General features: G+C 38.9%; 1 protein-coding gene across 1 annotated transcript; it reads right to left on the bottom strand.

Annotated features, from left to right (window-relative positions):
* Positions 1–208: 208 nt before the first annotated feature.
* LOC116521272 (epididymal sperm-binding protein 1-like) lies at positions 209–14,329 on the bottom strand. Its single transcript, XM_032235956.1, has 8 exons — positions 14,263–14,329; positions 12,815–12,964; positions 10,281–10,445; positions 5,901–6,065; positions 4,744–4,890; positions 1,776–1,967; positions 521–676; positions 209–231 (listed from the first exon to the last, which is right to left on the bottom strand). The coding sequence occupies exons 1-8, from the start codon at positions 14,327–14,329 to the stop codon at positions 209–211; spliced, it is 1,065 nt and encodes a 354-aa protein (XP_032091847.1).
* Between the last annotated feature and the right edge of the window lie 206 nt (positions 14,330–14,535).

Below are 14,535 nucleotides of genomic sequence, written 5' to 3'. Positions count from 1 at the left end.
GAATTTCAAGCAACTTTAATACTTTAAATAACAGCTGTTAAGGATCTTTGTCCCTTTGCCAAGGATGGGAATTTTCTGAATATTCTGTTATTATGTGATACATATTGCTGGACACAATATTGCTATTGTATGGGCCCACTAACATATAAAATAAGTAATGCTTTGATATCTACCTAAGTGGCAGATTATTAGTCACTTGTTTCAGTCTTCATGGATCTTCACTTGGTAAATCTGTTAAATAAAAAATAAAATTTGTGTGAAAAGAAGAAAAAGGAAAAAATAGAAACAAAACTGTCCCAGTTAGGGAAATGAGCAAATGATAAAGACAAAAAGCAATTATAAATGTGTCCTCCCAGTTTTCATGTGGGAATTATTTTGCTCTTACCAGTCAATATTTTTTCTTTGCACTCGGGGAAAGAGAAATATCTATCGCTAGCTAGGGTGAACTCTCAACCTTCCTAACAGAGGCTATTAGCTTCACTGCTAGGCCACCAAAGTAATAACAACTTTCTGTTCTTACCTGAAGGTTCACAGTACTTCCACTTATGATCAGTATTATAATTGGCAGTGAGGGAGCACCAGAGTTTCCAGCCATAAGTACCATCGGTTGTACACGCTGAGTAAACCTTTTTTTTGTAGGCAAAAGGAAAAAAACAGGTCTCTTTTGATTCCATATCTTCTCAGAAAATTATTGAAGACAAATGCATGTGGGAAAGAAAGAGGAAAAGCATAAGATCAAACTCTAAAAGCAGAGGAATGCAGTTCCAGTCATGCTATATTCACTTAAAGCTGTGCAGTACTTGATTGCAAAAAGATACCATGGAGAATATGGGGGCACAAATATAATGTAATTCCCATTCACAACTCTTTAAATCATCTTTTTTTCCACAGAACTTATAATAGCTGCCAATGGGACGTGCAATCTTGGGAAAAGTTTTGATGTAGGTGGGTGGTTTGTGTCCCAAAAATCCTTTTAACTTTCAATTTCAAAGTGATGCACAGCCCCCTTAGTGATTTTCCCCCCACTATCAACAAGAAACAAAATTTAAAATTCAGACTGTATTAACTATCTTCCATTTCGTTTTAACAACATATACAACACACACACAAAGTAATAACAAAATGGAGATCTTAATATTACGTAATTAGTTCAAGACTCAAACTATTAACATATAATTAAAACTTTGATATGAATTGCAGTGGTTCTTCTTTATCTTATACTCAACATAGACTGAAAAGTTAAATAATATATTTGCTTGTAACACTGACATCCTAAATGGCAATTAATATTCAGATAATATTTATATTTCTCTTTTATAGAATCAATAAACAAAAGGCAGGAAGTGGTGATGCTAGAATTGAAACTGGCCTAAGTACAAGGATTTACTTACAGCTTTCAGTGTCTAACAGCCAGGGCAGCACCAGAGACTTGCAATATTTGGGGTACAGCTAAGCCATTGGCATAGGACTTCTATTGTTACCATTCTTAGTATTACTTTTTGTTTATCTATTATCTCAGAATATCAGACTAAATGAGACATTATAAAGGCTTGGGACATAGCAATCCTTAAATGCAGTTAAACTTTGAAAGGACATAGTGGAGATGTATGATCGTTACACCTGTGTAAAGAAAAAATGTAGTTGCATAAACCAATAGCCTTTTGGATTCAGAATCAGCTCCAATGTAGCTTACTTCTAAGTATATGTAAATATAATTGTTCTATGTCCCTAAGTCCAAACATTTATTACTATCTGGGTATCTAGGAGCTACCTACCTTTTTTCTTGTTTAAACGTGTATCAGCACAGAAACTCCATTTCATGTCCACATCGAAATTCTCCGTTGTGGCACACCAAAATCTCCCATTCGTCTCATTCTTCTCATCCTCATCAATGCAAGTAGTAACTGCCTCTTCTTTGTAGTTGAAAGGGAAGACACAAGGTTGGCCATTGGAGTTCCCACCATATTCTGTTGAATGTAGGAAGGACAAAGTGACACTGGGAGAGAGTTTGGTTCAGTTGTCCAACAAAAGGAAACAACGCAAAAATTTAGAACTCTGGTTGGAACTTTATGTTGCATCATAAGAGTATCACAATGGAACATTTTCATGCTTTAATTCAGCAGAGAAGCTCCAAGAACTGAAGATTACTTGGCATATGATGCAATGACCTCACCAAAAGAGTCAAGGTATCCACTTCTTGCAATTTTGGGAAAGGGATTAAAGGAAAAATCATTATTTAGAATGTCAATTCATATGTCCGTCTAACCCACACTTGTGACTTCAGGCTTATTGACAAAAAAACCCACAACAAACAAGAAATGAACAACAAAAAAACAATATAAATATAAAGAGTGCTTGAGACTTGCAATCCAACAAACCCAAAAAAACACATTAAACATTCCATCTGGCAGCCCATCCCAATGTCCAGGAGAACATCCAGTACAGATCTTCAACACTTTATAAAAAGCAGAGTTTCTGAGGAAGAATGGCACACTGAAATGCCACCACAACAAGTGGAGCTGATGACTGCAACTGAAGAAAAGGTCAGTGACGGGGAAGAAGGCGGGGCTTAGCAGTGAGAAGACGGAGTTTCAGGCTATTCCTGAAATTCCTCTATTCCGAAGGATTTTTGGATGGGTTGTTGGACCCTAGCTGTCCCATAGAAGACAGTGAAAGGTGAGGGGAGATCCAGTGACCTCAGAGACGATCGCAAAGTCTCTGGGGGGCATGGAATTAACCCCTCCTGCCAACTCCTTTTTGGATTAGCTGTATGCTAACCGAAACTGCAGGTTGCCCCTAAGAATGGTATGAATAGATTCAACTGGTAAGCTGATTTTATTACTCAAAGAGAGACGGTCCACACTAAAATTTAAGCTAATTGGAACCAAAGAACAGAAGAATCTAGCGGTGAATTGGTTTTTCTTTTTTTTTAATGGATTTATGGCTGGTGGTTATTCTATTTCTTAAACGCTTTAAGGAATTCTTCAACATCTCCCCCTGACACTTTCTAAGTGGGTTGTAAAAGTAACGATCTGGCACTTTTATTGCTTGGCTGTGTTGGTCTAAGATCAGATAAGATCGTACAGCTCCCAGCGTGTTTTTACTTGCAAATATCTTAGAGTCTTTAACTACGACACAACATGGCGTCGAATTATATTTCCAAGGGCTCGCTTCATACACTTTTTTCTGCATTTCGAAAACTGTTTGATTCTTATCAAAGATTTGAAAAAAAATTGGATTATTTGACATTAAAACTTGAAGGAAAAGGTGAGAACGCTGAATGTTTGAATGTTCCTGAAATACAAATGAAAAATGTGAGAAATGACATCTGTTCTATCTCGGAGGAAGGAAGAAATGCTATGCTGGAAAGGGGGGGAGCTAAAGAAACTCCACTTTATGAAACATCATTGGCAGATTCCATAATTCCACCTTCGAGAATTAAAGTCAATTTGAAAAGTTTAACAAGCTTAGGACATCATTACTATTTCATCAGAGACATTCTGAGCAAAAAGGTGCAAAGATATCCCTGTTTGGACTTGCTTATAAAAACATTTGGTAAATCTATTGAACGAATGGCAATAGGACTGAGAAGGTTTTGTTATTGGAGAGACATAGGCTGACAGATGGAAGAATACAACTTAAAATTAGCTAAATCTAATTACTCTTATTTGTAATAGATATAGCTGAATAATGATATTGATAGTAATGTATATAATGTGGAGTTGATATGATAAATAATAATTGGATATGAGAAAGGAAGGTTAGAAATACTTTTGGACTATATATAAAGGTTATTAATTACAATAATTACCACTATTAAAAAATAAAATAAAATATATACAGTTAAATATTAATTAATATGGGGAAAATGTTATGATATATGATATAACTACATAAAGAAGGGAGAATGATAATAGACTATACTGCATGGAAGATGGACTTTTTGGTATTAAATATTATGGATGCTCAGCTAAAATAGGATATGAGGATTTGATGTTAATAGAGGATTTTACAAACAAATAAATGAAATGTCAGCATGTGGTTATGGACTAAATCTTTGGCATAGTTAAGGTTAAAGGATGTTTGAATAACTGTAGTTAACTAAAAGTGGAGGTATAATGATGGCAATATGGTAAACATTTGAGTTAAGATTTTTGAATTAATATGAATTAATGGAAGAGATGCACCAAAACATGTTGTAACCAGCTGATATACATTTTTTTTATATAATATATACCTGTGTTGTTGTTGGTTTTTTTTGTTTTGTTTTTTTGTTGTTTTTTCTTCCCTGCCTTGTCTTTTGTTCTTTTTGTCTTTTTTGTTTTTTCTTTTTGTTGGGGTTTTTTTTTTTTTTGATCTTTTTTTTCCCCACTGGTGTGGGCATGTATTGTTTAAGAGTATTATTATTAATAATATTTTAAAATAATAATTACAGTCAAATGAAAATGGATATATGACGATGGTGATACGTATGAATATCTGAGCTAAAATGCTTGAGTTAACATGAGTTATGTTTGTTGACTGTGAAGGAGATGTACAAAAGTTTATCTGTGACCGACTGATACACTTTCTATAGCATGTAAAGAAGGATGTTGTACTTGTTTTAAATTAAAAATTAAAAAAAATTAATTTAAAAAAAAAAAGGTCAGTGACTAAACCAGCTCTTCAATAATTCCTCTTGGACAAGGAGAGGATTTGAGATCACCCGCAAGTATTCTGGCCAATTCCTTCTCACTCTCTTACCTTGAAAGGAGCATGATTTCCACCTGCTGTCTTTATCATAATTTGGGGTTGTGGCACACCATAGCTGATTGTATAAATCTCCCTCTGTGGTGCAGGAATAATAGGATTTGTTCTTGTATATGAAGGGAAAACTGCAAGGGGCAGGTTCTAAAGATGAAACCCAGCAAAAAGGAAGAAGCATTGAAGCAATGTAAGGAAAGAATTGATGTGACAATTAAGAATGAAGAGAGATTAACTTCATTCTGTACTCAGAAATATTCTTTTCAGGTATAAAGGAAAATGATCAAATGTTCAAATTCCGTACATAATATGTATCAGCAGCAAAATAGCAAGTAATATAAATAAAGAATTAGAAACCACATTCCTTCCATATTGTGGCATGGGAGTGAAGAACACAGCATTTAAGCAGCATTTTCCAAAGGGATATTTTTGAAGAGGAAACCAAGATATAATAACATTGAAGTACAAATCGACAGGTTCAGTTTCCAAGGTCAGGAAAGAGAAGACTAAAGAAGGGGGGATAGCAAACCCTCTTTATAGATATATTCAGATGTTATCTTTATTTAATTGTCATGTGACAATTGCAACTACCCATTAATTATGAGATAAGCCATAATGATATCACTCTAACTGATAAATTAACCTTAACTACGCAAGGTTAATTACGCAAAGAAAATCAAAGGCCTAAAATTCTGTAATTGTTATTTAGTCACTATTTAAAAATCTTCAGTTCCTTGTGCTTACTCTTGCAATCTAGTGGTTAGCTTTTTCACTTGTTAGCATATTGTTTGAATTTCAAGCACTTGACTTGCTTTCTGCTGAATTGCAATAATGTTATCGTATTTAAATACTATATACAAATACTTAGGTCCAAAGTTGGACTTCTCAAATTTTCCCCTAAAGCGCATAGACAAGCAGCCATATAAAATAGGTAACAATTGGAACCAAAGCACATGAAGAAGGGAGAGTTAATAATAGGGAGGTGATATGGTAATCAATTGATTTTTGTTTTTCCTACAACTCCCACAGCCATTAAATGGGTTGTTTCTTGACTATTAAACTATTCTTCTTCCCAAAGCTTGTCCTTTTTTCACAAAACCTGGATTCAAGTTACATCCATGTTTTGTCTGGTTATTTCCATTATCTATTTTGCTTACCTGAAGGCTCACAGTATGCCCATATAGGCTCAATATCAAAATTACTTGAAATAGAGCACCAAAGCCTTCCATCAGATCTTCCATCTATTGTACAAGTTGAATAAAGTTTATTTTCAAAGATAAAAGGAAAGATGCATGGACTAGTAGGATAATTTGCATCAAGTCCTGAAAGAAGGAGATAAAAGGAGAATGATCATTTTTCATACCTCTGCTTTGCTGCTGCTTCGGCTACCATTGAAACAGGGCGGGGCATGGTATTTGGGAGGGATTTACTACTTGTGCTGGAGGAAGATTCTGGAGTTATGCTGCCTGTCTTACTGCGCATGCGGAGCAGGTTTCCCGCCAAGGCCAACGGCACCGACATTCCATCTTGGTGATGCCTTTCGAAGTTATCTCACACCTGACACTTGGGAGAATTATGATTGGACTGTAACTGGGATGCCAAGGGGTGGGGAATGGGATATTCTATGTATCATTCGCTTTTGCGCCTAAATAATCAGTCTTTGCTTTGCTACGCTTCTGATCATTTATAATTAGTAAAAGTACACTTGATTTCTAACAATGGAGTCTCGTGGTTTTCTTTCCTAATTATTCAATGCAGGAGTGCTGACAGTAAGCGAAGACTCACTCACACTCCACCAGGAGTTTTCAACCTACCGTGGGGGGTGTACTCACAAGAAGGAATGGAGAAAATGTCATTGCAAGCGAGCGATGATGAGGAGACTGGAAGAGAAACTGCAGAACCATCTTTACCTGAAAGGCTAGCTGGCCTACGGGTAGAAGAGCCTGCGGTTCGGCCCCGATAGACCTTGGGAGTGGGGCAAAAAGAGGATTCCGTGAATTTGGATGCAGGAGTTACCAGAAGCAGACAAAAGAAAAAGCCAGCGGACTGGGAAGAAGCTATGACCGAGTGGAGGTCCCGAGAGAGAGAGATGGAAAGAGAGCAAATGGAAGAATTTGAACAAAGATACTCCATGCATAAATTTAGGGAGGGTGAAGAGGCCGAGGGGGGATGGGAGCAAACAAACCCAGAAACAGCCTCCCCCGCCAGCCAGGGCTGCTGCCAGAGTAGGGGGGGGCCCAGAAGACGCAGAATGGCAAAAGTCCCTCCCTTACCAGTAAAATATAACGGAAATGCCAGGGACCTGGGTCTTTTTGTTATTCAGATTTGGAACTATATGGAAATTTATGGGCCCGATTTAGAAACAGATGAGATGAAAGTGCGAATTGTTTTACTTTCTTTGGAAGGAAAAGCGGCCGACTGGATGGTCAGCTTACACCAATGTAACTCCCCCCTCCTGAGGAATTTTGATGTCTTTATGACTGCACTAAAGAGGAGATGTGATGATCCGCTGATTGAGAAATGAGGGAAGGTGAAATTTATGGCCCTAAAGCAGGGAGATAGACCAGTGGCTGAATATGTTCAGGAGTTTCAACAGCTTTCATCATATATGAGGGGTTGGTCTGAAGAGGCGCTCCTGGATCAGTTTGCATTGGGATTAAATGAGGACATTTACCAACAATGCGTTAACAGACACCTTCCCAAGTGAATTGCGGCTTGGTATGAAAATGCAGCAGATGTTGAGCTAGACTTGATTAGACTTCAATGTGTGAAAGAGGAAAAAGCAGAGAGATCCCCCCCCAGCTCAAAGGGCCCCATTCCGCATCAGGGGTGAAGGGAAAGAAAGCTCTGCCAGCAAGGCCAAGCCTTTCACATGCTTCCGTTGTGGGAAAGGAGGCCATCGAGCCATGAATTGCCGCATTAAACTTCCTCCAACCGACCCACCCCCTACCAAGAGGGAAGGGAAGACTAGCAAGGCCCCGGGGAGGAAGAAGGAGGTTGCCTTCGCTGCTGAAAATACCCCCCAGCGTTTCCAGCAGGAGGCGGAGGAGGAAGTGGACGTGACCACCAGCTCCTCTGATGACTCTGATGATGACGCCTCGCCATGTTGGGTGAGTTCAAATAAAGGCCCCATGTTGATCCCAATTGAGTTAAGGGTGCCACCTGCTGGGGAGACAGAACGGCTTTCCGCCCTCCTCGATTCGGGCTGTTCTAGATGTATGATTAATCCTGCAATAGTTGAGAAACTGGGCTTGAAATTGAGGACTTTGAAAACCCCTATTGTTTTTTGCCAAATCGATGGATCCATTGCAGGGGGGGCAGCCCATTTCTACACTGAACCTCTAGAGATGAAAATGGGTACCCATGTAGAATTGATCTCTTTTATTGTGGCACCTGGGATGGACAGACCCCTTATTTTGGGACTCCCCTGGCTTCGGAAATGGAACCCTCGCATTAACTGGAGGGAGGGGTGGCTATGTGTTCGGACCAGCACAGCCCCAGACAGGGATGCCGACGCCCCAGAGCCTGCTGGCTCCAGCCCCACCAGGGGCCAGGAGAAAATTGAGGGGGAAGAAAATATTCCAAAAGAGTATTGGGACCTAAAGGGGTTTTTAGTGAAAAATCTTCAGATAAACTTCCACCCCACAGACCCACTGATTGCTCCATTGAAATTTTGCCTGGAGTGCCACTTCCAAAACCCCAAATATATTCTATGTCGCCCAGAGAAATGGAAGAAATGAGGAAGTTTATTGACAAAAACTTGCAAAGGGGTTTCATTGAACCAGTCAGGCCCAAGATAGCAGCCCCTGTACTATTCAGGGAGAAAAAAGATGTCTCTCTTCGTTTGTGTGTTAACTTTAAGAACCTTAATTCAATCTCTTCTCATAATCTCTACCCTTTGCCTCTGTTGAAGGACATGCTGGCCCAACTGGAAAAAGGCCGCATTTTTACTAAACTGGACTTAAGGAAGGCACACTATAGGGTCCGCATAAAGGAGGGGGATGAGTGGAAGACTGCTTTCAACTGCCCCCTGGGTTGCTTCCAGTTCCGTGTAATGCCCTTTGGCCTGCAGGGGGCGCCTGCAGTTTTCATGCAATTGATTAATGACATTTTGCATGACCACCTTTACAAAGGCGTTATTGTATATTTAAATGATATCCTTAGTTACACACAAACATATGACGAACACGTCAAGTTGGTCCGCACTGTCCTGAAGAAACTCCAAGCCGCAGAAATTATGCCAAGTTATCCAAATGTGAATTCCACCAGGAGAAGATAAACTACCTTGGGTATCGTATCTCCCCCGCTGGTGTAGAGATGGACCCCGCTAAGGTCAAGGCGGTCACTGAGTGGGCGGCGCTCCGTACACGTAGACAATTACAGAAAATTTGGGGGTTTGCCAATTTCTATCATCAGTTCATCCCTTCTTTTGCCAAAATTGCACTTCCCATCACTGATTTGTTGAAGTCCAAAGGTGGGCCGAAACCCAAGCCTAGCAAGCTGTTGAATTGGACCATGGAGTGTCAAGCTGCTTTTGAAAAGTTGAAGCGACTTTTTGCCGAGGAGCCAGTTCTGAAGCATCTGGAGATGGACAAGCCCTTTGTCATTCAAGCTGATGCCAGCGATGTGGCGGTGGGGGCCGTCTTGCTTCAGACTAACGACCAAGGTAAATTACAACCTTGTGCATCTGCTTTGCTGCTGCTTCGGCTGCCATTGAAATGGTGAGGGGGGCATGGTATTTGGGAGGGATTTACTACTTGTGCTGGAGGAAGATTCTGGAGTTATGCTGCCTGTCTTACTGCACATGCGGAGCAGGTTTCCCGCCAAGGCCAACGGCACCGACATTCCATCTTGGTGATGCCTTTCGAAGTTATCTCACACCTGACACTTGGGAGAATTATGATTGGACTGTAACTGGATGCCAAGGGGTGGGGAATGGGATATTCTATATATCATTCGCTTTCGCACCTAAATAATCAGTCTTTGCTTTGCTACGCTTCTGATCATTTATATTAGTAAAAGTACACTTGATTTCTAACAATGGAGTCTCGTGGTTTTCTTTCCTAATTATTCAATGGAGGAGTGCTGACAATTAAAGTCCATCAATTAGTACAGTGAGTATTTTTTTAAAGTGTAACCCTCAGCATATCTACTCAGAGGTAACTCTGCTAGTACTATGGGTAATATCATGCAAGGTTCTATCCTAATATTGATTCTATTAAGGAAAAGTTGTGATTAGTTGGAAAAAATATTTATTTTTGGCTGAATACCCTTTCATTTTATACTGCACAACTAACTTTTGAATGATGAATAACAAAATTGTATCTCACAAAATATTTAAATGTACTGTACCTTTTATTTGCTTTAATATATATGGGAATAGTAGTACCTTTGATTTTTTCTGTTCTATTTTACATGCAAGTTCTTAATAGTTGTTGATGCTCAGCTCAAACCAGAAAGGGATATTCTATATAAAAGGTTTTAATTTACTATCATAAACTACGACTTCTAATCTAATAATCCTCAATTTCACTTACTGGTATCAGCACAGTAGCTCCATTTTTTATCCTTATCATAGCTCCCAGTTGTAGAACACCAAAATGGCTCTTTATGGTCAGGTCTGCCTGCGCAGGTGTAGTAAACATGACTCATATAAAGAAAGGGGAAGACACAGGGTTTTCCTCCTGAATTGCCTCCATACTCTAGACAAAGAGAAAAGCAGTATGCAAATAGATATTAGAGCAATGTATAAATATAAATACAGTTGTTGGTAATAATTTATTGCTGTCTTTATCTAAAATAGGAGTGAGCAACTAAGGTTCTTCAGATATTTTAGACTACTATCCCCACAGTCCCATGACATTGGCTGTGCTACTTGGGAGAGATAAGAGTTGGAATCATGGAAACTTGGATTGTAGAGACGGTTCTTTTATAATACTGAGATTGTCAACAGCATAATAAAGCATAACCTAAAATATAAAGGTCAGAGGAAAAGCTAGATATTACACATAAATATAGTGAATTGCAAATAGAGTACCCAACTCTGAAGTGTTTCCAACCCTTTGGAAACCCATTGAAGGCAACCTGTGATTCTCTTTACATGTTCCAGAAATATAAATCAATCAATGCTGTCTAACTAATTGCTAATGGCACAATGGGGGGGGGGATCATTGTAGAAATGCCCTGTCTCAAGCTACCAAATGCCCTGAAAACAATTAAAAACCTTCATATCTCACTCTATGCAGAATGAATTTAAAAACTGCAAATACTACCCCTCTTCCAGGCAAGATGATATATTTGCACTGTGAAATGCAGGTGGCAGCAAAGAGAATTTTTCTTGCATCATTTGCATTTTTTTTTGCATTTTTTTTGCATTTTTTTCAGGCCAGATTTCGTGTATCTGAGTAAACAGGTTGCCACTTGCTAACACTGGCATGATAACATTATTGATAAAATGCCAGGATACTCATGGGATTATACAAAATACTGGGATACAAACTAGAACTCTGCATACTTTAAAAATGATTTGAAAGATGTGCTTCAAAATATGCCTGAATTGACCTTGTGGCTGCTATGGGCAATGAAAATATTGTCCAGTATTATGGAGAGAGTGGCTGATAAAAAGTGGTGTGTGGGTTTTCTTTTACATTTTCCCACTAGCCATACTTCCTGGATACAATATGTGGCTCTGGGTTTGGGATTCTTTGGCCTATGGAGAATTGCCTCCTTTGGTCTTGGATGGGGTGTCACTACCCCAAATAGACCCTAATCTGGGGGTTCTTTTGGACTGGCAACTCCTGCTCAAAGAGCATGTGGCGCTCGTGGCCAGGAGGGCCTTTGCACAACTGTGGGTTGTGTGCCAGTTATGTCCTTTCCTGAACCAACAATCACTCACAGTCACTCACGCCCTAGTGACTTCCTGTCTTGACTATTGCAATGCACTCTACATGAGGCTGCCCTTGAAGAGCATCCAGAAGCTCCAGTTGGTGCAAAAAGCAGTGGCCCACATGGTTTTGTGCAGACCTTGGTGTGCACATGTATCACCTCTCCTGCAGTTGAAACATTGGTTGCCTATTTGTTTCTGAGTACAATTCAAGGGCTGGTTGTTTAAAGCATTTCATGGCCTGGGACCTGGTTATCTGAGGGACCATCTCTTGCTGGTCACATATATCTGACCCACTAGAACGGGGAGACAAGGAATCCCATTGGATCCCATCCCATAGGGAGATACACCTGATGGGACTCAGAAGAATGGCCTTTTCCGTGGTGGCTCCCTCTCTCCACTACATCATTCCCCCAGAGATTAGAATGACCCAATTTTTCTGGAAGGCATGAAGACCTGGTTCTGCCAGCAGGCCTGGGGAACCCAGAGCAGGATGGAGCCCATTAAATGGTTGGTATAATGTGTTGTGACTGCGGTGCGGGATGGGGCTTATTATATTATTTTATTAATTTATTATTTGATTATTTTCTTTTATTAGTTTTATTTTTTATATGTGATGGTTTTTATACTCCTGTAAATCATCTTGAGTCACCATATGCGAATAGGCAGCAATATAAATGTTATAGTAAGAATAATAAGAATAATATCACATTCTATCATTCACAAGTCAGTCCATGAAGCAGATGTGACAGAAGATTATAGAATTTGGGCAAGGATCCGCAACATGAAAGACAACAGCAGAAATTGTACAAAACCATAAAACTTCACAAAATTTTAGTATTCACACAAGCTGTCAAGTGAAGATACTCAAATTTTCTTTGATCACTCAGAATGCACCAAAAATATCTGTATGTTACAGGTAAAAAAGGTTTCTGCTCCATTTTCAATGGCCCAGCCCTATCTTGCACTAATTGAAACAGGTTGTATTATCGAAATTAATTCAAAGACTTTCTAATATAGCTTCAGGAATGGAAGTTTGCGCAGTCAATAGTGTAGTAAATAATTTCACATTTCTTAACCAGCAAAACCAGGAGACATATGAAAGAGGAATGCATATATCAGTGATCCCGACTACATTAATTCCAAAACTACTGGATGTAGTATAGGAGTACCAGTTGTATCTCTTACCAGTAACAGCACATTGTTTCCATAGGCGTTTTTCATCATAGTTATCAGTTAATGCACACCAGGAGATATCCTTGCTGGAACCATCTGTGGTACATGAAGAATAAAATTTTCCCTCATAAAGAAATGGGAAAACACATGGTAGAGATGGTGCTGAAAAGAAAAAAAAGGAAAAGAATAACTGAACCTCTTTGAAGAAAATAGTGGGTAAAAATAAAGATGATTGGGATGTTCAATTCTACAGATTTCTTCTATGAAACTAAGGAGTTCTGAGGCTAACAGGCCTGTGGACCATTTTTAGGCAAAGGTTTTTGAGTTGGGTCAAAAAAAAATGAGCAGCAGCCCTGGCTTACGTTTGTCACCTTGAATTGCCATATTTTTTTACTCCAAAAAATGGAGTAAAAATAACCATAAGATGCACCTAGGTTTAGAGAAGAAAAACAAGAAAAAAAAATATCTCCCTCCCCCCCCCAGCGTCCATTGTGTATTCATAGAATAATTGAGTTGGAAGGGACCTTCGAGGTCTTCTAATCCAACCCCTTGCTTACTCAGGAAACCCTACATCACTTCAGACAAATGGTTATCTAATCTCTTCTTAAAAACTTCCAGTGTTGCAGCATTTAAAGCTTCTGGAGGCAAGTTGTTCCACTGATTAATTGTTCTAACTGTCAGGAAATTTCTCCTTAGTTCTACAGTTGCTTCTCTCCTTGATTAGTTTCCACTAATCTGGCTAGCATCCTTACAGCAAACAGCAAACAGTCTGCCTCCTCCGTGTCTGCTGCCTACCGGGAAAAGCTGAAGCCTTCATTTCTGAGCAGCTGATTGGTGGTTGGATTGGCATCCTGGAATACCACCGATCAGCTGTTCCAGGTGGCAGGGATCGCTGCCGGCATTCGCAACTGCTGCCTGTCACCCATATTCACGCCATAAGAGACACAGACATTTCCATCCACTTTTGAAGGAAAAAAGTGTGTCTTTTGGAGTGAAAAATACGATATTTATAAAAATAATAATAGTAGGATAAAAATTAAATAAATAAAAAGGTTTATAAGGGTCATCAATTGTTACTCAACTGCACTACCATCCATGATGCCTTCCCCACACTGAGATATACTGAGAATATCATGTGCTTGGTGCTTCATCCCAGCCTTTCTATTAGAATTTACGTAAGTTTCATGTATTTCTTTAAAATTCTTTAAAGCAACCTTACCTTTTACTAGAAGCATATGTCCACTTTAAATCAAATTGAAACATTAAAAACTGAGCATCAATCAAACTGATTAAGATGATCTCTGTTCAACAAGATGGTCAAGCAAAAACTCTATTTATTATCCAAATTAGATTGTTTTTTTTTTCATAACACATGCAGTACATGTATATTTATATTTGCATTCATGAGATAAACAGAGAATTTAAAAGCAAGAGCAATTATGAGAGATTTTAGTCCTTACTTTCGTATCCCATAAGTAATGATGTGGAAACCCATGTGTACACAAGGAACATTAGAGAAAAGGCCATTTTCACTCTTGGTCAAGGAATCTGACAGATGTGAATAAAACACACTATATTCATTCTTTCTATAAGATCTGCTTGGCCACATCTTCTTCCGAGAACTGCAAAAGAAAGTGATGTTCAAACACTGTCTCAACTGGAAAACAAACAAATATTGAACATGTTAACTCTTGGCACATGAAATTACTGCTCCTACATTCAGCCATAAAACT

This window comes from Thamnophis elegans, chromosome Z, assembly GCF_009769535.1.
Source record: "Thamnophis elegans isolate rThaEle1 chromosome Z, rThaEle1.pri, whole genome shotgun sequence".
NCBI lineage: Eukaryota > Metazoa > Chordata > Lepidosauria > Squamata > Colubridae > Thamnophis > Thamnophis elegans.
Note: the sequence above shows the minus strand (reverse complement) of the source record. Positions and strands in the feature narration are given on the sequence as shown.